This window comes from Netta rufina (genome assembly GCF_964035555.1).
Source record: "Netta rufina genome assembly, chromosome: 18".
Classification (NCBI taxonomy): domain Eukaryota; kingdom Metazoa; phylum Chordata; class Aves; order Anseriformes; family Anatidae; genus Netta; species Netta rufina.
In genome coordinates, this window is record NC_140142.1 from 3,984,481 (window position 1) to 4,009,269 (window position 24,789).

The 24,789-nt window shown below is 49.5% G+C and overlaps 1 protein-coding gene and 1 pseudogene across 2 annotated transcripts; one reads left to right on the forward strand and one right to left on the reverse strand.

Annotated features, from left to right (window-relative positions):
* Positions 1-7,610: 7,610 nt before the first annotated feature.
* Positions 7,611-8,563, reverse strand: LOC311216252 (olfactory receptor 14A16-like; annotated as a pseudogene). Its single transcript has one exon. The product of its transcript is annotated as an olfactory receptor 14A16-like (transcript).
* Positions 8,564-18,408: 9,845 nt separating this feature from the next.
* Positions 18,409-19,350, forward strand: LOC311216253 (olfactory receptor 14J1-like; the record flags this gene model as incomplete). Its single annotated transcript, XM_084297795.1, has 1 exon — positions 18,409-19,350. One exon carries the CDS (start codon positions 18,409-18,411, stop codon positions 19,348-19,350), a length of 942 nt encoding a protein of 313 aa, XP_084153921.1.
* Positions 19,351-24,789: the final 5,439 nt, after the last annotated feature.

The window sequence follows — 24,789 nt, forward strand, 5'->3', positions numbered from 1 at the left end:
GGGAAATCTCTTTGATATCAGCAGTAAAGTTAATCTGAGACTACCCCATTTTCCTACCATGTTCCTACCATGTTACTACCATGCTACTCCCTCTGGTTGTAGTACGGAAATGATTCTTCCATTGCCACAGAGGAGTCCCCTGCTCCCAGAGGCACTCTCAGACAGAATCAATGAAAGAGAGCTTCAAAATATCTGCCTGGAAATGGAAAAACTTTTGTTGATTTTAAATGACAATATGGAAAGGGTTTTCCTCAGTTATGTCTGTGGTACAAAATCACTGCCTTTCTCTTCCTTGTACAGGACCACATGACTAGAAATAACAGATGTTCAAAGTCAGCTCCATTTCTCAGTTCCTTCTGCTGGCATTCGCAGACGCGCACGAGCTGCAGCTCGTGCACTTTGCGCTCTTCCTGGGCATCTACCTGGCTGCCCTCCTGGGCAACAGCCTCATCCTCAGCGCCGTAGCCTGCCACCACCGCCTCCACACCCCCATGTACTTCTTCCTCCTCAACCTCGCCCTCCTCGATGTGGGATCCATCTCCACCACTCTGCCCAAAGCAATGGCCAATGCCCTCTGGGACACCAGGGCCATCTCCTATCAAGGATGTGCTGCACAGGTCTTCCTTTTACTTTTCCTGGTTGGAGCAGAGTATTCCCTTCTCACCGTCATGGCCTATGACCGCTACGTTGCCATCTGCAAGCCCCTGCACTACGGGAGCCTCGTGGGCAGCAGAGCTTGTGCCCAGATGGCAGCAGCTGCCTGGGGCAGTGGATTTCTCGATGCTGTCCTGCACACAGCCACTACATTTTCCCTGCCCTTCTGCCACGGCAATGCTGTGGACCAGTTCTTCTGTGAAATCCCCCAGATCCTCAAGCTCTCCTGCTCAGATGCCTACCTCAGGGAAGTTGGGGCACTTGTGTTTAGTTTTTCTTTAGCATTTGGTTGTTTTGCTTTCATTGTGCTGTCCTATGTGCAGACCTTCAGGGCAGTGCTGAGGATGCCCTCTGAGCAGGGCCGGCACAAAGCCTTTTCCACGTGCCTCCCTCACCTGGCTGTTGTCTCCCTGATGGTCAGCACTGGCATGTTTGCCTACCTGAAGCCCCCTTACATCTCCTCCCCACATCTAAATCTGGTGGTGGCTGTTCTGTACTCCATGGTACCTCCAGCAGTGAACCCCCTCATCTACAGCATGAGGAATAAGGAGTTCAAGGAGGCACTGAGGAGGTTATTGCAATATTCAGTATTTCAACGAGGAACCGATCTTCTGCATGTGACTCCCTGAAGTATACCTGGACAAGGCAGAAACACCTTTGTTCACATATTTCAAAAACTGTTCATTCTTTTCAATCTTATTCCCATATGCTATATATCTTTATATTTTTATTTTATAAATTTAATATATTTTTCTTCTTCTGTGTCCTTTTACCTTTTCTTCTAAGCCAAAGACTTCATGTAGAGGTGCTGCTAAGCTCTTTGTAACTAACTAAATAAAGGAACCAGCAGGTAGTCAGTTTCTGTGGATCTCATTTCTCATACACTCTTCTCAGGTACAGCAGTGGTTGTGGGATGAAGATCCCTGCTGCAACGTGGTGGAAAACCCTGGTGTTGTTTGGGGCTGCCCTTTTCTGCCCTGGCAGGCACTCCCTCCCTGCAGCCTTTGAGTCAGGGTTGCCACTTTCTTGGACCCACAAACACTGACAGCAGCAGGACATGGGCGTTTTGGTGCTGGTCTCACTTCTCTTCCACACTGCTGTCTTGTAGCACCACTGAATGAGAACTGGCCTTCCAGCTAACACCCCTAGGAGTACGGCTTTCAAAAGTGAGGTGGAGGAAGCATTGAGGAAGCAGCCTGATCTGATGTGAAAGTTCTCCCTGCTCAGAGCACATCTTAGCACTGGAAACCTCCAGAGCTCCCTTCTGACTCTAATCCTGAAGGAAAGAAGGGCAGGACAGGGAGATAGGGGGAAGAAAGACTGCGGTGGGTTGAGGTATTGCTGACATATGTAATCCTTGCTCCACATTGTCCTCAGGGTTACATCATGAATGAGTTCATCCCCAAAAGATCCTCTGCACCATGAGCACCCGGTGTCCAGCTGGTTTGGAAATACTGCAGAGACGTTCTTCTGATGCTTGTGTAACCAGATTGGTGATGGCAGGAAAAGACTGTTCCTTCACCAGTGATCAACTTTCTTCTTCATGTTAGGCCACAACTGAACATCCCTCACAATTCTTAGAGTGTTTGCTTTATCTCAGGGATGAACTGCATTAGGTCTCCTTGATTAGTCTGAGGCACAATGCAATACTTTTTCCCTTCTGCCACTCCAGCACAAAACCTCTGAATATTTTTTCCACATTGACCTGATGGGGCATTTCACATTTCTTACTTTCATATCCCTGATGGAAGGGGATGATTCCCAAACTAGGATACGCAGATGGGTTCTGCTTCAGCCATTTGAGGTGTCCTCTTCTTGAGTATTTCAGCCTGAGTTTTGCCACAACTCCTGCACTGTAATGCATCCCTTGTCTGGCATCACCCTGTCCCCTGTACTGTGGGATGACTGTGCTGTGGTGGGACGTGTTTCCAGTGGTTCGTCTACCAGACACCGTAAAGAATACTATAAGCAGGACTAGAGGGGTTCTGCTTCCAGCCATCGGGTGGCGGGGAAGAAAGGAACAATCGGGTTTACTGGACTGGGTATAGTTAATGGCCTGGTACATCACACCCACAAATGTATCAGGCTCTACTGATACATCAGTACTCACCTGTGCACAGAGTACCCTAATGCCATCAAGCTAGAAAGAGGTAGAACCCACCTGTATTTCTGGAGTGACAGGGGGAACCCAATACATAACTGTACTGGAGGCTGAGGTGAGTCTAACTGGGAAGGAATGGCAAAACCACCCCATTGGGACTGGCCCAGAGGCTATGTGCATCCTCGGCATAGACTGCCTCAGGAGAGGGAATTCAGAGTTCCAAGAGGGCACCACCGGTGGGGCTTTGGCAGAGCTGCCTTGGAGACAAAGGACATGAACCAGTTGTCTACCTTGCTTGGCCTTCCACAGAATCCTTCTGTTGTGGGTTTGCTGAGGGGTGAAGAACAGCAGGTGCCAATGGCTACCATGGTGGCGCACCTGAGACAGCGTCACGCTAACGGAGACTCCCTGATTGCCATCCATGAGCTGGGTCATCGACTGGAGAGCCAAGGTGTAGATGCAGAGCTTGGTAGCGTGCTTTAGGGATGGACTTGTCAGCACTAAGGTAAAGTTGCCTGACCTGGGTGACACGTCCCAGAGTAGTGTCAGGCACAATGCAATTCTTTTTGCCTTCTGCATCTATAGCACAGGAAGTAGGACTTTGCCCTACTCTATTGACTGGGCAGATCTTTTCACTTTACTCAATGTACGTTTCCGTGGCTGGAAAGGGACAATTTCCCCAATGAGGCCAAGCTCATGGGTACAGCTACAGCCAATAAAGATATATTTTCTTTATTTTTCACCCTGAGTTTTCCACAGAAGACTCAAGAGAGACCATGGATGTCCAGGTGTGTACTGAGATTCAGGCTGAATTTCTCAGATTCCAAAATTCATTTCAATATTATTTTATTTTATTTTATTTTATTTTATTTTATTTTATTTTATTTTATTTTATTTTATTTTATTTTATTTTATTTATTTTATTTTTCCTTGAATTATCTTTGAAAATTTTTCATGTGCTGAGCCCTGCTGCAGATACAGGGACAACGACCACTGTTGGCAGTGGAGGTGTCAGACCAGCACACTCTGCTCTTCCTCCCGATGAAGGTCTCCAAAGAAGTCACCCTGGATGAATAGCAATAGGTGAATGATTCTCAAAACTGAAATGCAGCAAAATTCAGGATTTAAAATGAAAAAGAAAAAAAATTTATATTTGATGCTTTTTGAAAACTTCTTCCTTAACTACATCATGCAAGCTCTGCAAGTAGCTGCACAAGGCGTGAAACCTTGAAGAAAATTATGGAAGAGATGTTAGGAATTTCTGCATTTTAATGAGTTTCATGGTGTATTTTGGTGTTCAGTCTATGAAGCTCAGGTACTGAGAAGAGAGTGATGTAACTGTTTGAGCAAGTAAAGTCAGAAGGACAAGTTGAAGTGACTTGGAGTATTAATGGGCCCCACTGAGGGCTATTACTAAGAAAGCCTCCCCAGGGCCTTGTTAGGGCAGATAATTGGAGGCCATGGTTACAGACAGGCAAAGCACTGTGCTGAGAAAAGTCTTGGTTGGTTTTGGTGATGCAGAAGGGCCAAGGCTTGGCCCCAGCCACTGGAACAGGAGATCCTGCATCCCCGAGTCTTTCTCAAGGCTCTTGCTGGAATCTGTGGGATGTGGTGGGCAGGGTGATGCTAAGGGAAGAACAGTGGTATGTCACCTCTGAGCTGCTGCACAGGGTTGCAAGCAAGCAATGAGGCCTCATTGCAACGAGTATAACATCTCTCCTCATAAGCTGTAGCCAAGGAGACAAATATCTGAGGGTTGTTAGCAACTTCCCTTTTTACCAGCACCCTCTGCCTTCTCCTCTGCAGGTTTTCCAATGCTGTCCCACACTTTGCCCTATTTCCTTGAAGTCTGCAGACACCCATCTCTGTTCAACACTTTGCTCTCATCCCTTGCTTTAACCAATGTCTCGTCAACCCTCACCAGCTGTTCCTTGAAACACAAAGCCATGGTCTGATGAGAGGGTGACCTCTGGCACTACAGCACAACCCCTTGAGAGACATTTCTTCCTCCTTGTGGCCAGTTCCAACCTTCCAGGGCACACTTTGTGGCAAGTTTTTCCCTCCTGCTCTTTCCTACTACCACAGATAGCTCCATCAGGGTGGAAATCCCTCCTGAAGTAGGCATCCCAACCCAGCAGGCTCCTTGCGGCCTCTCAGCCTACCAGAAACAAGTCACCTCAGCAGCAGCTTCCAAGCCAGGGGCCTGCTGCTGGCCTTGCAGCTTCTTGGCTAGACACAGACAAGCCTTGTGCCTCCTGCTGTGCAGTCATGGACTCAAGCAGAAGGGACAGGACAACCCATATGGGGGCCTTCTTTCTGTCTGGGTCCTCCTGGCTCTGGAGGCAGAGGGGATCCCCCAGTCAGCATGCCAAGCAGGTGCCTTCTGCTGGCCTAGCAGGGCCACTGCCAGATGTCAGCCAAAAGTGCAGCTCCCAGGGAGAAGTCAAGGCTGACCTGCCACCTCCAGACACAAGTGACCTCACAGTCCCTTTCTGTGCCACGTTCCTGCTGCTGTCCTATCAAGTGCAGAGATAGCAGTGACCTCACAGTGACATTCCTCCTGCTGGGGCAAGAGATCCTGAGGCAGAGCTGACTACTTTCTAGTTCCCACTTGACTGGGGCTCACCTTTCTGGGTTAGAGAGTAAACAAAGGTTTAATGGGAAGGTTTGGTGTTCTTCTGTGTTTAGAGGATGGGCAGGCTCTGTGGTTTAGTTCATTTTTATGTCTGCCTATAAGCCGAGGCTTAAATAGAGCATTTTAATACTAATGTTAAGGGAAGGGATTAGGGTGAGCAAGAGAGTAAAGGTAAGGGAAATGGGCTATAGGTTGAGCTTTGCTTCAAGGGATACTTTGAGTTCAAGTGTTATAGAAGTGGATTCCTGTCAGAGTGTTGGAGGAGCATTTAGATTTAGGGATTAAAACTACTGGTTAAAATAGTGTTAGGGCCATATATGACTGTACAAGTCACTGTTACCGCACGATCTACATTACATGATGCCTCTTCCCTCTACGAAATCATTATTTTCTGCTGCCCATGCTCCTCTTACCACCCCCAAAGATCAGAACTCTCATGTCCAGGTGTTGTGGTTTAATCCAACCGCAGCTAAACACCACACAGTCATTCACTCATCCTCCCCCCTCCCTCTCAGGGATGGGGGAGAGAAACGGGAAAGTAAAGCCTGTGAATTGAGATAAAGACAGTTTATTAAGACAGGAAAATAATAATAACAATAACAATAATAACAATAATGGTGATAATAGTACTACTACTAATAATATGTAAAAACAAGTGATGCACAATGCAATTGCTCACCACCCGCTGACCGATGCCCAGCCTAACCCCGAGCAGTCCAGCCCTCCTCCCCATGGCTACCCACCCCTATATATTGTTTAGTATGACGTCAGAAGGTATGGAATACCCCTTTGGCTAGTTTGGGTCACCTGTCCTGGGTCTGTCCCCTCCCAGCTCCTGCTGCACCCCCAACCTGCCCGTTGGCAAGACAGAGTGAGAAGCTGAAACATCCTTGGCTTGGTGTAAGCACTGCTCTGCAACAATTAAACATCAGCGTCTTATCAGCACTCTTCTCATCCTAAGCCAAAACATAGCATTCTACCAGTTACAAGAAAGAAAATTACCTCTGTCCTAACTGAAACCAGGATATCTATCCACCCTTTATTCCATACCATTTATTTCATGCTCAGGTTCCACTCCTTACAAGACCACATTCTGCTGCTGACCATGGCCATGGCTCCAGGGAAGCAGCAGCCCCGACCCGAAGGCAGCAGAGAGGCAGAGCCCAGCGGGCAGTGAGGGGCAGCCCCAAAGGGCCACCAGGGCTGCTCCTGCATGTGGCAGCTGGGCTCTTGGCCCTGAGCCCCTCCTGCATGCTGGGGCTGCTCCCCCAGCTCCAGAGGAGATGGGAAGATACGGATACTGAGATCAGTGAATTTCTGATGGCTTCTTTATTGTCTTTATTTACACTGGAAAACTAGTCCTATGGGTAGATTAGATGATTTGGTCAAAGTAAATAAATTAATTAACAGGCAGGATGCTAAGAATAACATTACTGAAATAATGATAAAAGTGAACTGACATGAATCGCAGTAATTTCACATAATTATGACTATATATTATAAACCCATTATTGATGTTTAAGAAGCATGTATAGGAGCAGTCTCCTCACTCCATACTTTAAGTTCTTGTTTCTCATGCTGTAGATAGAGGGTTCAGTGCTGGAGGTACCACTGAGTACAGAAATGACACAACCAGGTCCAGGGATGGGGAGGAAATGGAGGGGGGCTTCAGATAGGCAAACATGCCAGTTCTGACCATCAGGGAGACCACAGCCAGGTGAGGGAGGCACGTGGAAAAGGCTTTGTGCTGGCCCTGCTATAGAGATGACAGGACTGTCACCTAGATCCACAAGGTCTAATCCAAATACACTGCTCCTACCTGTGGAAGCTGGGCTCTTGGCCCTGAGCCCCTCCTGGGTGCTGGGGCTGCTCCCCCAGCTCCAGAGGACATGGGAAGAGAAGGATACTGAGACCAATGAATTTCTGCTGAGTTCTTTCTTGTCTTTAACTACCAAGGAAGCCTGCTTCTATATATACATTAGACGATGTGGTCAAACCTAACACAAGATGTAACATACAGAATGCTAAGAATGAGATTATTAAAAACAAAATAAAATATTGTTGAAATTTTTACAGAGAAAAATAATTTAAAATATGTTGTGTCATTTTTCCAAATACCCTTTTATTTATTTTAGTATTATTATGAATGATAATGTCATGATAACACTAATAACAATAAAAATGATATGATATAATATGAATCAAAATATTTTCATAGTATTAAGAATACATCTTCTGAACACACCATGGGTGCTTAAGAAGCATGTATGGAAACAGTTTCCTCACTGCATCCTTGAGATCCTGGTTCCTCATGCTGTAGATGAGGGGGTTCAGGGCTGGAGGCACCACCGAGCACAGAAATGCCACCACCAGGTCCAGGGATGGTGAGAAAATGGAGGGGGGCTTCAAGTAGGAAAATATGCCAGTGCTGACAAAGAGGGAGACCACAGCCAGGTGAGGGAGGCACGTGGAAAAGGCTTTGTGCCAGCCCTGCTCAGAGGGCATCCTCAGCACTGCCCTGAAGATCTGCACATAGGACAACACAATGAACAACCAAATGATAAAAAAATGCTAAACAGAACTGCCCCAACTTCTCTGAGATAGGAATCTGAGCAGGAAAGCTTGAGAATGTGGGGGACTTCACAGAAGAATTGGTCCACAGCATTGTCTTGGCAGAGGGGCAGGGAAAATGTGTTGGCCGTGTGCAGGACAGCATTGAGAAAGCCACTGCCCCAGGCAGCTGCTGCCATCTGGGCACAAGCTCTGCTGCCCACGAGGCTCCCGTAGTGCAGGGGCTTGCAGATGGCAATGTAGCGGTCATAGGCCATGACAGTGAGAAGGGAATATTCTGCTGCTATAAAGAAGAGAATGAAAAAGACCTTTGTAGCACATCCTTGATAAGAGATGGCTCTGGTGTCCCAGAGGGCATTGGCCATGGTTTTGGGCAGAGTGGTGGAGATGCAGCCAAGGTCGAGGAGGGCGAGGTTGAGGAGGAAGAAGTACATGGGGGTGTGGAGGCGGTGGTGGCAGGCTACGGCGCTGAGGATGAGGCCGTTGCCCAGGAGGGCAGCCAGGTAGATGCCCAGGAAGAGCGCGAAGTGCAGGAGCTGCAGCTCGCGCGTGTCTGCGAATGCCAGCAGGAGGAACTCAGTGATGGTGCTTCTGTTGGACATCTGTGTTTTTTGAAATGTGGTCCTGAACAAAGAAGAGGATGAGAGTAATAAAGTACAAGAAATGTATCAAAGGGAAATTAATTCAATTTCTCATTTAAAATCATCACGTATATTGTACACTTTCTGGCAGACATTTGGCAGATCCCTTTCATGCATCCTGATTCATTCTGCCTGACGGAGTCTGTTGGAACAGGGGCCTCTTCTACGGGCACTGCAGGAGTCAGCCCTGTCCTACAGCAAGAGGTGAAGAGGAACATGGGGAAATGTTGGTTTCACTTCCTTCCTGATCTGAAAATGTTTTGCCCCAGTGTTGCTCACTGTCCACCAAACTACAGAGCAGAGCTGTGGAGGCGTTTTATATATATATACATATTTGTTTGTTTTGTTTTGTTTCTTTCAGCTGTCCCACCACTCCTGAGGAATGTTTCTGAGCCACAGATCCTGGCTATTTCTGCTGGACTGAAAGTGAATCCTTGTAGATCATTATCTGAGAAAAAGGGACTGTCACTTTAGTGCATAGTGTTCTTTAGGGAGGACAGCCAGTCTGTCCATCAAGTACGGTCTCAGCTGCCCTGTAAGTGTTGCAGGAAAGTTCTACTCACATGTTTGATTGAAAAGAGCAAAGACCCTGCTGAGAGCAGAGGAATCCAGGCTCAAAGTGTCCATCTCCAGATGCCTCACCCTGTCCCCCTACTCCCTTTCCCCCAGGCACACCGAGGACTCATGCCATGGGCATGTGAAACCCCCATCCCCAGCCAGCCTGGGAACAAGACCAGCAGCAGCACGGCCAGCTGGAGAAGCCAGGAGGAATGCCAGCGTGCTGCTGCCAGGGGAGGCAAGGCCAGGGAGGGACAGACGGACACTCAGCAGACCCTCCTGTGCTGCAGCTCTGCCTGCAGAGGAGTCAGTTCATGCTCAGTGCAGGTGATCTGTGCTCATCTCAAGCAAGGAGAGACTCTCAAAGACAGGGCACTGGCCATTGGAGGGTTTGTAGCTCCTTAATATCAGCTAGAAAAAAACATGTGAGGACCACAAGGATGATGTTGGTGCAGTCTGTGGGCTGAGGTGTGGGAAGGGACTTTATGAAGTTCATTGATGAAATATTGATCCCTCACTGCAATGCTCTAGCAGTCTCAGTCTGCAGTACAAACCTGACCACCTATTACCATGAAACCAGCCTCCATTCTACCGCAGGTATCTGCAAGCACAGGCTACAGAAAATGTCTTGCCTTTCAGGTAGCCCCTGCCTTGGTCTTCCTCTTGAAATATGCAATCATAAATGCTATTCTCTACAGCATTTTTTACTCCTTTCTGGAGAAACAGAGAGACCCACCCTGCCAGATGCTATCAGCTGTCGGATGTGCCAGCTTTAGAAGACCCTTCTTGCAACCCCACCTGCATGGCCCTGCTGACAGAGCCTCACGGTGTCAGGAGCCTGCAGATGTGTCCTGCCACACGCTGCCCTCTGTTGTTGCGCTCCTCAGTGCCTCCAAGCCCTCTCTCCTTCTCTCCTCTCTGTGTGCCAGCTGCGGTCAGAGCCCCCAGCCCTGCTGTGCTGTGCAGAGGAGCTGCTCCTGGGCACAGCTGTCTCTCTGCAGCACTGCCTCTTGCCAGGAGCTGCCCTTGTGCCCAGGAGCCCGGCCCAGCTCAGCAGCACAGCACCCAACCATGGCATGGCTTGCTCTGTGCCCTTGGGCTCCCTCGAGGTGTCCCCAAGGCCTCAGGGCTGACAGCTCCCCAAGGCAGCAGGGTCTCTGCTGGGGTGTGGTGGTTGAAGAAGACTGAAGGCATCACTGACTGCTTCTCTCTGTAGATGTCAGAGACTGATTTTTAAGTGTGATTTGTGCTGTTGGACTGTCGTTGTCAAACATGAGTACAAATGTTTCCCTCCCTTAACCCCTATTCTGTTCAAAGTGTATTGCAGGACACATCAGCCATGACAGGCAGGGATCATTTCACCCCTCCGAACGTGTTCTAACAAAAGAGGGGGGACCAGAATGCTGTAAAAGGTTTCCATGAAGGAAATAGGACACTAAGACACCATTCATTGAGTTTCCCTAGCTGTCCATCTGGGAGATCCTCTACCCATACACAAATATCTTCTTCCCCTGTTAATTGACCAGCACGGTGACTGGGATGTGGAACACCCTCATCACTATGCTGGTGCCTGACACCAAACACCTGCAGATGCTCGTGGCCTTCTTCCTGGGGGAGAGTTGTCCTCCTTGCACAGCTCCAGCACCCTGCACAAGATGCTGGCCAGCTTCCTGGCTGGGGACAGCACCCCCGTTTCTCACAGAGGTGGCAGCACTCTCAGCTGCGCCTTCTGCATGACCACAGTGCTTCCTGATGGGGGCCATGTCCTACGGTCAGCCCTGGGCTGTATGCCACCCCTGTTCTGTGCAAGGCTCAAGAAGTGGAAGGTCTGACTCCAGGAGGCAGCTGTACCTGAACCAGGGGAATTTCTCTCATGTACAGGAATTCTTTCTCTTCCTCCCAGCTACAGTTCTGTGGCCCCAGTGTCATAGACACCTTCTGTGGTTTTGTTCCATTTCTGGAGCTGTCCTGCAGTGCCACGGTGATACTCTTGGTTTTGCTTTCAAAATTTGCATTTGTATCCAATCTTCCAATTCCTAATCATGCAGATTTCATGTGTGTGTGCCCTGTGTTGGCAGGCCCAAAGCTTTATCCACCTGCTCTTCTGTCCTCATGAGTGTCACTTTTTTCTATGGCACAATCATCATTTTCTGTGTGAAGCACAGAACAGCCCACCCCACAGATCTTAACCAAGCTCTTTCCAAACCTTCATCATCCCCTGGTGAATCCTCAGATTTCTTAGTGGTGGTGTGGGAAGGGTGAGAGAGGTGCTAGTGGAGATGCTGACATTGTCATAAGACCTACCTCAAATACCTTGGAAAGGACAGATGGATCAAAGACTTTCCTCAGGATTTGGAAAAGGTAGACGTCAAACCCATCTTCTAGTAGAGGGGCAAGCAGAAGGATGATTAAGCCTAACCAAGGAGAAAAGTGCCAGCCTTAGCCTTAGGCCCCAAACCAGACCTAAACTGAAGTCCTCAAAGCTTGCCCTTATCCTAAACCCTGAGCAGGTTCCTTAGGCACAAAACCAAACAATTCCTTGAAGCCCTTGCCATTCCTTTAACCCTGGAATGTGACCTCTTATTCCTAAACATTAACCTGATCATCTAACCCTCAAAGCCCTCCACCCTGCACACAGCACATCTCAGCTTCAACCCCACTCCTACCCCTACCTTGTGTGGCTTTTATGCTTGGGGTAGGGCAGGGACTGTGAGGTCCTGAAGCAGTCCCATGGCATTGGAAGAGGCATGTGCGGTGGAAGGTATGTGATCAGATCACAGGCCACAAGGAGGAGCTGGCTGGGAATGCTGGGATGGGATCAGGTGTGCCTCAGGATGTGCTGGGCCTGCAGGAGGCACATGGCTGTGAAGGAGGCTGGGAGGCCACTTCTGTCTGTACAGCTGACGGACCAGCTGCAGAAATGTGGCACAGATAGGGACTGTAATGGCCAGAAGCATGCACATGGCATTGAACATGATGGCGAGGCACCTTCTGTTCTAGTCAGGTGAGAGAACACAGGAAGGCTGATGGCATGGGAGTCATGCTTGAGGTATAGTTTGTGAGACCATAGAATGAGAGAATGGCTCCTGTTGGAAGGGACCTTAAAGGTCATCTAGTTCCAACCCCCCCGGCCGTAAGCAGGGATGCCTCCTACGAGATCAGGTTGCCCAGGGCCCTTTGCACAGGAATCCCTTCCTCTGTTGCATCAACTACACCTCTCAGCTTGGTGTCATCTGCACACTTGCTGAGGGTGCACTCGACCCCACTGTCTATGTCACTAATAAACATATTAAACCATACGGGTCCGAGGACAGACCCCTGAGGTACAAGACTCATCACCAGCCTCCACTTGGACATAGAGCCATTGAGCACCACTCTCTGGGTGTGACCTTCAGGCCAACTCCTTACCCACTGAATGGTTCACCCATCAAATGCCTATCTCTCTAATTTGGAGACCAGGATGTCATGTGGGACCATGGCAATGGTCTTACAGAAGCCCAAGTAGATGACATTGATTGGTCTTCCCTTGTTGTCTGATGTGGTCACTCCATTGTAGAAAGCCACCAGATTGGCCAGGCACCATTTACCCTTTGGTGAAGCCATTCTGGTTGTCTCGGATCACCTCTTTGTGCCTTGACACTGATTCCAGGAGGATCTTTTCCATGATCTTGTCAGGCACAGAGCTGAGGCTCACCATTCAGTAGTTCCCTGGGTTATCCTTTCTACCCTTTTTCAAAATGGGAGTGATATTTCCCTTTTTCAAGCCACCAGGGACTTCACACAACTGACAGGAATCTTCAAATATGATGGAGAGAGGCTTGCCAACTGCATCAGCCAGTTCCCTCAGGACCCTGGGATGCAAGTCATCAGCTGCCATAGACTTGTACTTGTGGAGTTCCAGCAGGTGGTCTCAAACCTGCTCTTCATTTACAGTGGGTGGGACTTTGCACCCCCAGCCTCCATCCATGGGTCCAGGGAAATGAAAGACTTGGGAAGCCTGACTGGCAGAGAAGACTGAGGCAAAGATGTTGTTGAGTCCCTCAGCCTTCTCCATGTCTGTCATTGCCAGTTCACCCTTCTCATCCATCACAAGAAGTACACTCTCCTTGGCCTTTCTTTTCTGAGCAGTGTATCTGTAGAATCCCTTCCTATTATTCCTTGCATCCCTTGAGAAGATCAGTTCCATCAGTGCATTGCTTTTCTTATCCCATCCCTGCACACCCGAAACTGAAACATGTAAGAGGGCCTGGGAAAAGGAACCCTGGCTTCATAGAAGCCACTTGGGAAACAAAACTTGTAGGTAGGAAGCATGATATTGTGGAGGTGCAAAGCTGATGGGCACATTGTGCAGGATGCTCCTAAAGACCCATATGTCCTTTTCCCTCCTGACTACAATGCTACTTCCTTCTCAGGGATGGGGTAGCCAACAGAGGTGAGACAGATACACTGAGATGTTAAATGTCATCAGAAAGCTGATCCCAATAAAATATGGCACAGTCAGGAGCAGCTTGGACAAGAGACTGTAGATGCTAGATGCTACACTAACACTGATTTAAAACAGTCATGTATTGCCGTCACCTTATTTGAACCAGTAATTTTAATCCTTAAAACTAAATGCTACTAAATACTAAACACTACTCGACCTCTCTGAGAGGAATCCACTACTCAAAGTATGCACTGAAGCAAAACACAGCCCATAGCCCCTTTCCCTTACCTTTCCCTTACCTTTACACTCCTGCTTACCCCAATCCCTACCCTAAACACTAACATGAAAATGCACTATTTAGCCCTAGAGAAGTTGTTGGCAGGCCTTAAAATTCCCTAAACCACAGGGTTTGCCCATACGCTTATGACAGACCTGATATGCACAGAAGAACACCAAAGATTCCCATTAAACCTGTGTTTATCCTCTAACCTAGAATGGTGAGCCCTAGTCCCTAAAGGACTACAGAAAGGTCAGCCCTACCTCAGGACGTCCTGACCCAGCAAAAGGAATGTGACTGTAAAGTCACTTCTGCATCTGCACGTGATAGGGCAGCAGCAGGAACGTGTCATAGAAAGGGACTGTGAGGTCACTGGTGTCTGGAGGTGGCAGGTCAGCCTTGACTTCTCCCTGGGATCTGCACTTTTGGGCTGACAGCTGGCAGTGGCCCTGCTAGGCCAGCAGAAGGCACCTGCTTGGCATGCTGACTGGGGGATCCCCTCTGCCTCCAGAGCCAGGAGGACCCAGGCAGAAAGAAGGCCCCAACATGGGTTGTCCTGTCCCTTCTGCTTGAGTCCATGACTGCACAGCAGCAGGCACAAGGCTTGGCTGTGTGTAGCCAAGAAGCTGCAAGGCCAGCAGCAGGCCCATGGATTGGAAGCTGCTGCTGAGGTGACTTGTGTCTGGTTGGCCGACAGGCTGCAAGGAGCCTGCTGTGTTGGGATGCCTACTTCAGGAGTAGTTTCCACCCTGATGGAGCTTCCTTTGGTAGTAGGAAAGAGCAGGAGAGAAAAAACTTCTTTGGAGTATACCTTGGAAGATACGCATTAGCACGATAGAATAAGAAATGTCCCTCAAAGTGTCGCACTGTGGTGCCAGAAGTCACCCTCTGATCAGACCCTGACTTTGTGTTTCAAGGAACAGCTGGTGAGGGTTGACGAGACATGGGTGAAACAAAGGATGAGAGGAAGGTTGTGGACAGAGATGGGTTTCTGCAGACTTCAAGGACATAAGTCAGAATGTGATAGAGTCTGCAGAGGAGAAAGCAGAGGGTGCTGGAAAAAATGGCAGGCCCAACAGCCCTGAGTTTTCTGTCCTCTTGGCTAGAGCTTAGGAGGAGATATGTTATATTCATTCTGATGAGGCCCCATAGATTCCTTGCAACATTGTGAAGCTCCTCGAAGATGTCATACCAGTGTTCTTCTCATGGCATCACACTGCTCACCACATCCCACAGACCCCAGCAAGAGCCTTGAGCTGGACTTGGGGGTGCAGGATCTCCTCTCACAGTTCCAGGGGTCAGGCCTTGGCTCTTCTTCTTCACTAAAACCAACCAAGACTTTTCTCAGCACAGTGCTTTGCCTGTCTGTAACCACGGCCTCCAATTATCTATCTGCCCTAACAAGGCCCTGAGGAGGCTTTGTTAGTAACAGCCCTCAGTGGGGCCCATTAATACTCCAAGTCACTTCAACTTTTCCTTCTGACTTTACTTTCTCTAGCAGTTGCATCATTCTCCTCTCAGTACCTGAGCTTCATAGACTCAGCACTACAATACACCATGGAACTCATTAAAATGCAGAAATTCCTAACATCTCCTCCATAGTTTTCTTCAAGGTTTCACGCCTTGTGCAGCAAATTGCAGAGTTTACCTGACGTAGTTAAGGGAAAAGATTTCACAAAGCACATAATAAAAATACTTTCTTATTTCAAAGGCTGAATGTTGTTGCATTTCAGTTTGGAGCATCATTCTCCTATTGTTCTTCATCCACGGTGACTTTTTTGGAGACCTGCATCAGGAGGAAAAGCAGAGTCTGGAGGTCTGACACCTCCACTGCCAGCAGTGGTCTTTGTCCCTGTAACTGCAGCCCAGCCCAGCACATGAAACCCTTTCTAAGACATGTCAGGGGTTCCTTGGGAGAAAATAAAATATAAAATAAAATAAATAAAATAAAATAAAATAAAATAAAATAAAATAAAATAAAATAAAATAAAATAAAAGTTGAAATGACCATTTGGAATCTGAGAAATTCAGCTTGAATTGCAGTAGACACCTGGACAGCCATGGTCCTCTTGGGTCTTCTGTGGCAAACTCAGGATGAAAACTAAAGAAAATATATCTTTATTGGCTGTAGCTGTACCCATGAGCTTGGCCTCTTTTGGGAAATTGCCCCTTTCAGCCACACAAACCTAAATTGAGTAAAGTGAAAAGACCTGCCCAGTCAATGGAGTAGGGCAAAGTCCTACTTCCTGTGCTATAGGTGCAGAAGGCAAAAAGAATTGCATTGTGCCTGACACTACTCTGGGACGTGTCACCCAGGTCAGGCAACTTTACCTTAGTGCTGACAAGTCCATCACTAAACCACGCTCCCAAGCTCTACATCGACATCATGTCAGATGTTCACGTGTGCAGGCAGACAGTTCAGCCTTTGCGTGATTGTGCGCTCTCTGACAAGACAGCAGGATCAGGAGCTGCAGGAAAGTTTGGATAATACAGGAGTAACCAGCTGCATTGAATTGCAGCACAGAGTCACAGAATGGTAGGCGATGGAAGGCTGCCAGGTTGCACCTCTTCTGTGCTTCCTTCTCATGCATGCTCTCAGTTTCTCTGGAGCTGTGTCCTGAATGTTATGGGGTTGTGCAGGTCTAAATTAGAAGGGCCAAAGGAAGGTGATTAAAGGATTGGAGCATCTCAATCCCATCCAATTGGTTCCTAGCCTGAATCAAGAGGAGTGTGGACAACAGGTTGAGAGAGGTGATCCTCCCCCTTTACGCAGATCTGGTGAGGCCACACCTGGAATAGTGTGGGCAGTTCGGGGCTCCCCAGTACAGGAGGGGCATAGAATGTCTAGAGAGGGTCCAGCATAGAGCCAGGAAGGTGATTGAGGGATTTGAGCATCTGTCCTCTGAGGAAAGACTAAACACGCTGGGCCTGTTTAGCCCAGAGAAGAGGAGATTGAGAAGGGATCTTATCAACCTCTACAAATACCTGAGGGGACAATGTAAAGAGAATGGTGCCAAAATCTTCTTAGTGGTGGCCAGTGATAGGACCTGGCAGCCTTCCATCCCCTACCCTTCTGTGACTCTGTGCTGCAATTCCATTCAGCTGGTTACTTCTGTATTATCCAAACTTTCTTACAGCTCCCGATGCTGCGATCTTGTCAGAGACAGGACAATCACATGAAGGTGGAACTGTTTGCCTGCAGACAATAGCTGTTAACAGAATGGAGCATCAATGTAGGTGAACAAGGAGAAAATACAGGATTTTGCCTACATACACCTCTTGGCATTTACAAGGAGAAGAGCCCAGTCCTGCACCGGAGAAAGAGTAACCCCACACATCAGGACAGGCTGGGACCCTACTGAGTGAGTAGTGGCCAGGAGGAGAGGAGCATGGCCACCAAGAAGATCTGAGTTATCAGACTCAGCTGAGATCTATAAGAGACCACCAACAGAAGGGACTGCAGCCAGCAGGGAAAGAGGTGCAGCTATGAGAGTCCTTAGGAAAGGCTGCTGTGGAAAGGATTAAGGGCTGTGACAAGACAGAGTCTCAGCAGGACCCAGGTCTTTGTGCCCATGGCTATGGCTGTTGTCTCTGCCACTGAGGCCTATGGAGAGACAGCTGATCGTTAAAGCACCAGGGCCTCATTGCCTCCTCGCCCCCACCAATGAACCAGGCAGGCGTCATACCATTCTCCTGCACTTGGCTGTGCACATCCCCATTTCCTACTGCTTCACAAAGAGCCCTGAGCAATTTGGGAAGAGAAAGGATCTCCTTCCTAGGGAACATGGGTCAAGGCCAGGCCCTTGTGCTTGGTGACACACATCCAGTTTTCCTACACCTCAGTGTCACCTTCACATTGCCTTTGTCTCCTTGTCCTCACTGCCTCCAGGGTTCTGCTCTAACGAGCTCCAAGGGAGGCTGTGTCAGTGCTGGCCCTCAGGGGGACACTGCAGGAAACTTGCCTCTGACTTGGACTTCAGCAGAGATGTCTTCAATTGTCTCTGAGTGCCTTAGGTTAGTGGGCTCAACAGCAAAGCCCCCAGAGGGGTGATTGCAGTGCCTTGGGCTGGTGCTGTGCTGCTGAGCTGGGCCGGGATCATGGGACAGAGAGAGCTCGTGGCAAGAGGGCCGTGGTGCAGAGAGACAGCTGTGGCCAGGAGCAGCTCCTCTGCACAGCGCAGCAGGAAAGAGACACAGAGGCACAGACATAGAGAGAAGAAAAGGAGAGAGGGGCTGAAGGCAGTTGGCAGTGGGATGATTCTGAGAGCTGCCTGCAGGAGAAACCTGCACAGCCCTTGACAAGGTAAGGGTCTGGCTGCAGGGCCATGCAGCTGCAGGTCCTGGAAGGGTCTCCTGCTGGGTCTTGTTTCTGTGAGGGCAGTGGGAAATGCAGTAGGCTTTGAGAGTCTTTGAGGTTCTGCTGCAAAAAGAGGGGCTTGGGCTGGGGGTGTTCTTAGGCTTGTAATAGGTTTTAGTTTAAGTAGTCTGTTCTAACTTTGCTCTGCCTTCTCCTCTTCAACATACAGCCATTTTCTAGGTTAGAGAATGATGAACAGCAGCTCTGTGAGTGAGTTCCTCCTGCTGGCATTCGCAGACACGCGCGAGCTGCAGCTCCTGCACTTCACGCTCTTCCTGGGCATCTACCTGGCTGCCCTCCTGGGCAACGGCCTCATCCTCAGTGCCGTAGCCTGCGACCACCGCCTCCACACCCCCATGTACTTCTTCCTGCTCAGCCTCGCCCTCCTCGACCTGGGCTGCATCTCCACCACTCTGCCCAAAGCCATGGCCAATGCCCTCTGGGACACCAGAGACATCTCCTATCAAGGATGTGCTGCTCAAGTTCTCTTTTTTGTCTTCTTCTTTGGCTCAGAATTTTCCCTTCTCACTGTGATGGCCTATGACCGCTACGTTGCCATCTGCAAGCCCCTGCACTACGGGAGCCTCCTGGGCAGCAGAGCTTGTGCCCAGATGGCAGCAGCTGCCTGGGGCAGTGGCTTTCTCAATGCTGTCCTGCACACAGCCACTACATTTTCCCTGCCCCTCTGCCATGGAAATGCTGTGGACCAGTTCTTCTGTGAGATTCCCCAGATCCTCAAGCTCTCCTGCTCAGATGCCTACCTCAGGGAAGTTTGGGCACTTGTGTTTAGTTTTTCTTTAGCCTTTGGTTCTTTTGTTTTCATTGTGTTGTCTTATGTGGAGATCTTCAGGACAGTGCTGAGGATACCCTCTGAGCAGGGCAGGCACAAAGCCTTTTCCACGTGCCTCCCACACCTGGCCATGGTCTTCCTCTTTCTCAGCACTTCCATGTTTGCCTACCTGAAGCCTGCTTCCATCTCTTCCTCATCTCTGGACTTGGTGGTGTCACTTTTGTACTCAGTGGTACCTCCAGCAGTGAACCCCCTCATCTACAGCATGAGGAACCAGGAGCTCCAGGTTGCAGTGAGGAAATTGTTTCTCTATGTGCTTCTTAAGCATCAGTGTTGTTAACATTACTGTGATTTGTATCATACCATTTTTATACTTAGTATTATTATCATATTGTAATAATAATAATAATCCTCTAAACGCTACAATTCTATTTGAGAAACTGACATAAGAGATTTTCATATCATTTTTTTTATTATTATTTATTATTTTCATAACTTTTGATATTGCTTTAATTTATTTAGTAATTTTTTTACTTTGACTACATCTTCCATTCCACCTATTGAACTAGGCTTCCTCTGTAGGTATAGACAATAAAGAAGACAGAATAAATTCAATGGTCTCAGTATCCCTCTCTTCCCATCTTCTCTGGAGCTGGGGGAGCAGCCCCAGCACGCAGGAGGGGCTCAGGGCCAAGAGCCCAGCTGACACATGCAGGAGCAGCCCATGGTGGCCCTCGGGGCTGACCCTCACTGCCCGCTGGGCTCTGCCTCTCTGCAGCCTTTGGGTTGGGGCTGCTACTTCTCTGGAGCCATGGCCATGGCCAGCAGCATGATGTGGCCTTTTCCCTGCTGCTCTCTTTAGGTCTCCACATTTTTATCCTGTGCTCTTTTTTATGGATAAGCCATCAGATCTCATGTACTTTGGTGACAGTCTTGTTGTCCCTGCAGTGGCATCCCTGTGGCTGCAGGCAGCAGCAGGCACTGTGCAGCCCCGAGTCACATCTGTCTCCCTGCTAGCACCACAGTAATAAAAGGGTCTTGCTCAGGGCAAACCCAGAAGTCTGGACACCTCTTTCAAATGTGCTATTGGGAATAGAGCTAAGAGGTTGCTCCCTGCTCTTCTGTTTTCTGGGGATCTTCATGGAATGCAGGACTCAGGATGAAAGTCCCAGGGTGGTTTGTGGGGAAACAAGGGCAGCACTAAGAGCTCCCTTTATGGGGGCACTTGCCCAAGCAGATGACAACTGGTGTTGGACTCATCAGCATGAGACTGCACCCCCTGCAGTGGGGCTGATGGCCGAAGCCAGCCTGGAGAGCTTCCAGGAGATGTCAGAGGATCTCCAGGGACAGGGTGCTCAGTGGGTAGTGGTTAGAACCTCATAAAATGACTGTGCAAGGTCGTTTCAGGTAACAAACAAGGTGAATCTGAGGAGTGCATGGGCAGCTCAGACTGCTCAGGCTGGGCCAGCTGTCACTGCAGGTTCCCCTCCCAGCCTCTTGCCCACCTGCAGCCAACTAACTCCTGGGGTAGAGTGAGAAGCAGAGAAGGCCTTGACGCTGTGCCAGCACTGCTCAGGGACAGAGACTACAGCCATGGGTGACCAACACTGCTCTGGTCACGTATCAGAAACACAGCACCACAGGGGGTGGTCTGCAGACAGTAACTTTGTCCAAGCCAGAACCAGTGCAGTGCCCCTGATGGACAAGAAGGCTCCCTCTAAGCTTGGGAAGGAGCCAGGAAGGTGATAATAAGCACCAGGACAATTGAGGAAGCCCAAAGGCCCTTCTGAAGGGTCACCGAGTGCCACCTGAGAGGCAGTGCTGGGCAGTGGGGAGGGTCAGGAGAAAGGCTTGGGTGAAGGATGTGAGAAACAAGGAAATGTCACTGCCATTGCCCCAGGGCTGCAACAGATCTCTCGCAAGGCTCATTGATGGGGATTTGTGAGCCCAGGGGCCAGAAATGAATGTAGCCTGCAGAGCATGAGCCTGTCCGAGGTGGACTGAGCAGAGCTGAAGTGCTCAATCTGGTGTGAGCAGGCAGGGGAGAACTCTGCAGCCCCACAGCACACAAAAGCCCCATCAAAGGAGCCTGGCGAGTGATTCCTTGCAGCCCTGGGGCAATGGCAGTGACCCCCTGAGCTGGGTCTGCCTCCCAGCCTGCCCAGCACAGCCCTGCAGAGTGCCCCTGTGCCCCGGGCACCACAGCCCCCTCGCTCTGCAGAGGAGCACCACCAGCTGGGGCTGGGGCTGGGGCTGGGGCTAGGGTTGGTGCTGGGCGGGCGCTTCCCCTGAGTGTCTTCTAGGCCAGCTTCAGGCTCATGGCTTCTGGATACAAACAAGTTCTTCACTGTGCCCAAGGAGCTGAGAGACCACCAACAGGCATGGGGCTGGAACATTGCCTGCAAGGTCCCTCCTGCCCTAGCACCTCACAGGACTGGCACAGGACTGGCTTCTGAGTGTCAGAGAGGCTGGGAGCCCAGCAGGCTTGAAGGATGAAAACCAGCTCACTTCTACCTGGGCAGGTCCTGGCCCAAAAAGGGGGTGTTTTGTAGGTCTGGTATTATGATGGCAGAGGTGCCTCAGAAGCTGTCAGCCCAGTAGGAAGCTAATGGCTGTTAAGTGGCTGGGAGTTGACTTCTTTCTGAAGTAGCCGACAGCTCAACCCTTGACTCCTGGCTGGGATCTGTGCCTTTAGGCTCACATCTGCCGGTCTTCATGACAGGCCGGCAGATGCACCAGCTCTGCACACAGATTGTGAAATCCCCTCTTTCTAAGTACCTGGTAGGCCCCATAGAGGAATAGGTCTTGAATAGGTGTTGTCTTGTCAGAGGTATCTGTTTTTGCCTAAACTCATCCTTCAGGCCTGCTTCTGTGGTGTTGCAGAACTGCTGGGCACATTGTGCAGAGTGCTCCTACAGATGTTTCTCTCCTTCTCCATGCTGGTTCTCCAAACTTCCCCTAAGAAGATGACTGATATGGGGAAGTCAGGAGAAGCCTGGCCAACAGAGATGTGAGATTTGTGGGAGGGCAAAGGAGCGTGGACAGCAGAAGCTAATGATTTTGCAGAGGTAAGAATGTTCAGGTAATGTTGATCCTACCATAAAGCAGACTTAAAGCAGTCATGTGAGGCCCTTGCCCTATTTTAACCTGTAACGTTAATCCACAGAGCTAAATGCTACTCCACACCCTGACAGGAATCCACTGCTCTAATATTTGACCACAAGATCCCTTGAAGCCAAAACTACTCCACAGCCCCATTACATCACCCTTACTCTCTTCTTCACCCTGATCCCTGCCCTTAACGCTACAATTAACACACTCTATTTAGCCCTAGATTTCTTGCAGACCTAAACAAAATCCTAAACCAAAGAACTTGTACATACCCTAACCACAGACCTGACACTACAAGCCAAACATCAAACCCTCCCAATAAATATTTGATCATAGAATCATAGAATATCCTGAGTTGGAAGGGACCCTTAAGGATCATCAAGTCCAACTCTTGACACCGCACAGGTCTACCCAAAAGTTCAGATCATGTGACTAAGTGCACAGTCCAATCTCTATCACAGAAAGCTGAGCCCTAGTCCCGAACCCCATGCATGAATGCCTAACACCCAAAGCCCTGATACCTTTGCATTCACTTAGTCACATTCAGCCTTTTTCCTAACCCTTATCTTAAGCACTTAAGGTGCTTGGCCCATAAGGAAGGGTAGGAACCATGAGATTGCTCTGCAGTCACGTGGCATACAAAGATGAATGTGAGGGGCCACGGATCTGATCAGCTTGTGGGCCACAAAGAGGAGATGGGTGGGAGTGCTCTGAGAGCTCAGCTCTGCCTCAGGATCTCCTGCCCCATCAGGGGGAATGTGACCGTGGTAGGGACTGTGAGGTCACTTCTGTCTCTGCACTTCATAGAGCAGCAGCAGGAATATCTCACAGAAAGGGACTGTGAGGTCACTTGTGTCTGGAGGTGGCAGGTCACTCTTGACATAGACCTGGGATCTGCACTTTTGGGCTGAAATCTGCCAGTGCGCATCTTCTGCAAGAAGGTTAAACAGAAAGATGATTAAGACTAACTAAGGATTAAAATGCTATTATGGAATCTACACCTCAGATCAAATCTAAATTAAAAACCTCAAAACTTGTCCTTATCCCAGACCTTGAGAAGGCACCTTGAACAGAATGTTAGTCCCTCACTTGAAGCCTTTGCCATTCCCTTAACCCTGGAGGGTGACCTCTACTTCCTAAACATTAACCTGATCATCTAACCCTCAAAGCCCTCCACCATGCACACAGCACATCTCAACCCCACTTCTATCCCTAACTTCAGCTTCTTGTCCGCTTGGGGCAGGGCAGGGACTGTGAGGTCCTGCAGCAGTCCCATGGCATTGGAAGAGGCATGTGAGGTGACAGGTATGTGATCAGATCCGAGGCCACAAGGAGGAGCTGGCTGGGAATGCTGGGATGAGGTCAGGTGTGCCTCAGGATGTGCTGGGCCTGCAGGAGGCATGTGGCTGTGAAGGAGGCTGGGAGGTCACTTCTGTCCGTGGAGCTGATGGACCAACAGGAGGAATGTGGCACAGATAGGAACCATAAAGGGCAGAAGCATGTTCAAAGTATTGAAGATGATGGTGAGGCACCTTCTGTTCTGGTCAGGTGAGAGACCACAGGAAAACTGATGGGATGGGAGTCATGCTTGAGGTAGAGATAGTGAGACCATAGAATCAGAGAATGGCTCCTGCTGGAAGGGACCTTAAAGATCATCTAGTTCCAACCCCCTGGCTACAAGCAGGGATGCCCCCCATGAGATCAGGTTGCCCAGGGCATCACCTAACCTGCTCTTGATCAGCTCCAGGGATGGGGCACCTCTAAGGTCTCTTGGCAACCTGTTCCAGTGCCTCACTATCCACTAATTGAAGAATTTTTCTCCTCACCAGTAGTCTAAATCTCTCCTCATTTAGCTTAAAACCATTCCCCCTTGTCCTGTCATTATCTGATTGAGCAAAGAGTCACTCTCCGTCTTTTTATACACCCCCTTTAAGTACTGAAAGGCCACAAAGAGGTCACCCCGGAGCCTTCTTTTCTCCAGGCTGAACAGCCCCAGCTCTCTCACCCTTTCTTCATAGGAGATGTGCTTCAGCCCCTCGATCATTTTGTGGCCCTCTTCTGGACCTATTCTAACAGATGCACATCCTTCTAGTGCTGGGGGCCCCAGTCGTGGATGCATCACTCCAAGTGGGGCCTCACAAGGGCAGAGGTCACTTCTGTCTCTGCACTTGATAGGGCAGCAGCAGGAACCCGTCACAGAAAGGGACTGGGAGGTCACTTGTTTCTGGATTTGGCAGGTCGGCCTTGACTTCTCCCTGGGAGCTGCACTTTTGGGCTGACAGCTGGCAGTGGCCCTGCTAGGCCAGCAGAAGGCACCTGCTTGGCATGCTGACTGGGGGATCCCCTCTGCCTCAAGACCCAGGAGGACCCAGACAGAAAGAAGGCCCCAACATGGGTTGTCCTGTCCCTTCTGCTTGAGTTCATGACTGCACAGCAGCAGGCACAAGGCTTGGCTGTGTCTAGCCAAGAAGCTGCAAGGCCAGCAGCAGGCCCGTGGCTTGGAAGCTGCTGCTGAGGTGACTTGGGTCTGCTTGGTTGACAGGTCGCAGGGAGCCTGCTGGGTTGGGATGCCTACTTCAGGAGGGATTTCCACCCTGATGGAGCTTTCTGTGGTAATAGGAAAGAGCAGGAGAGAAAAAACTGCCACAAAGTGCACCATGGAAGGTTG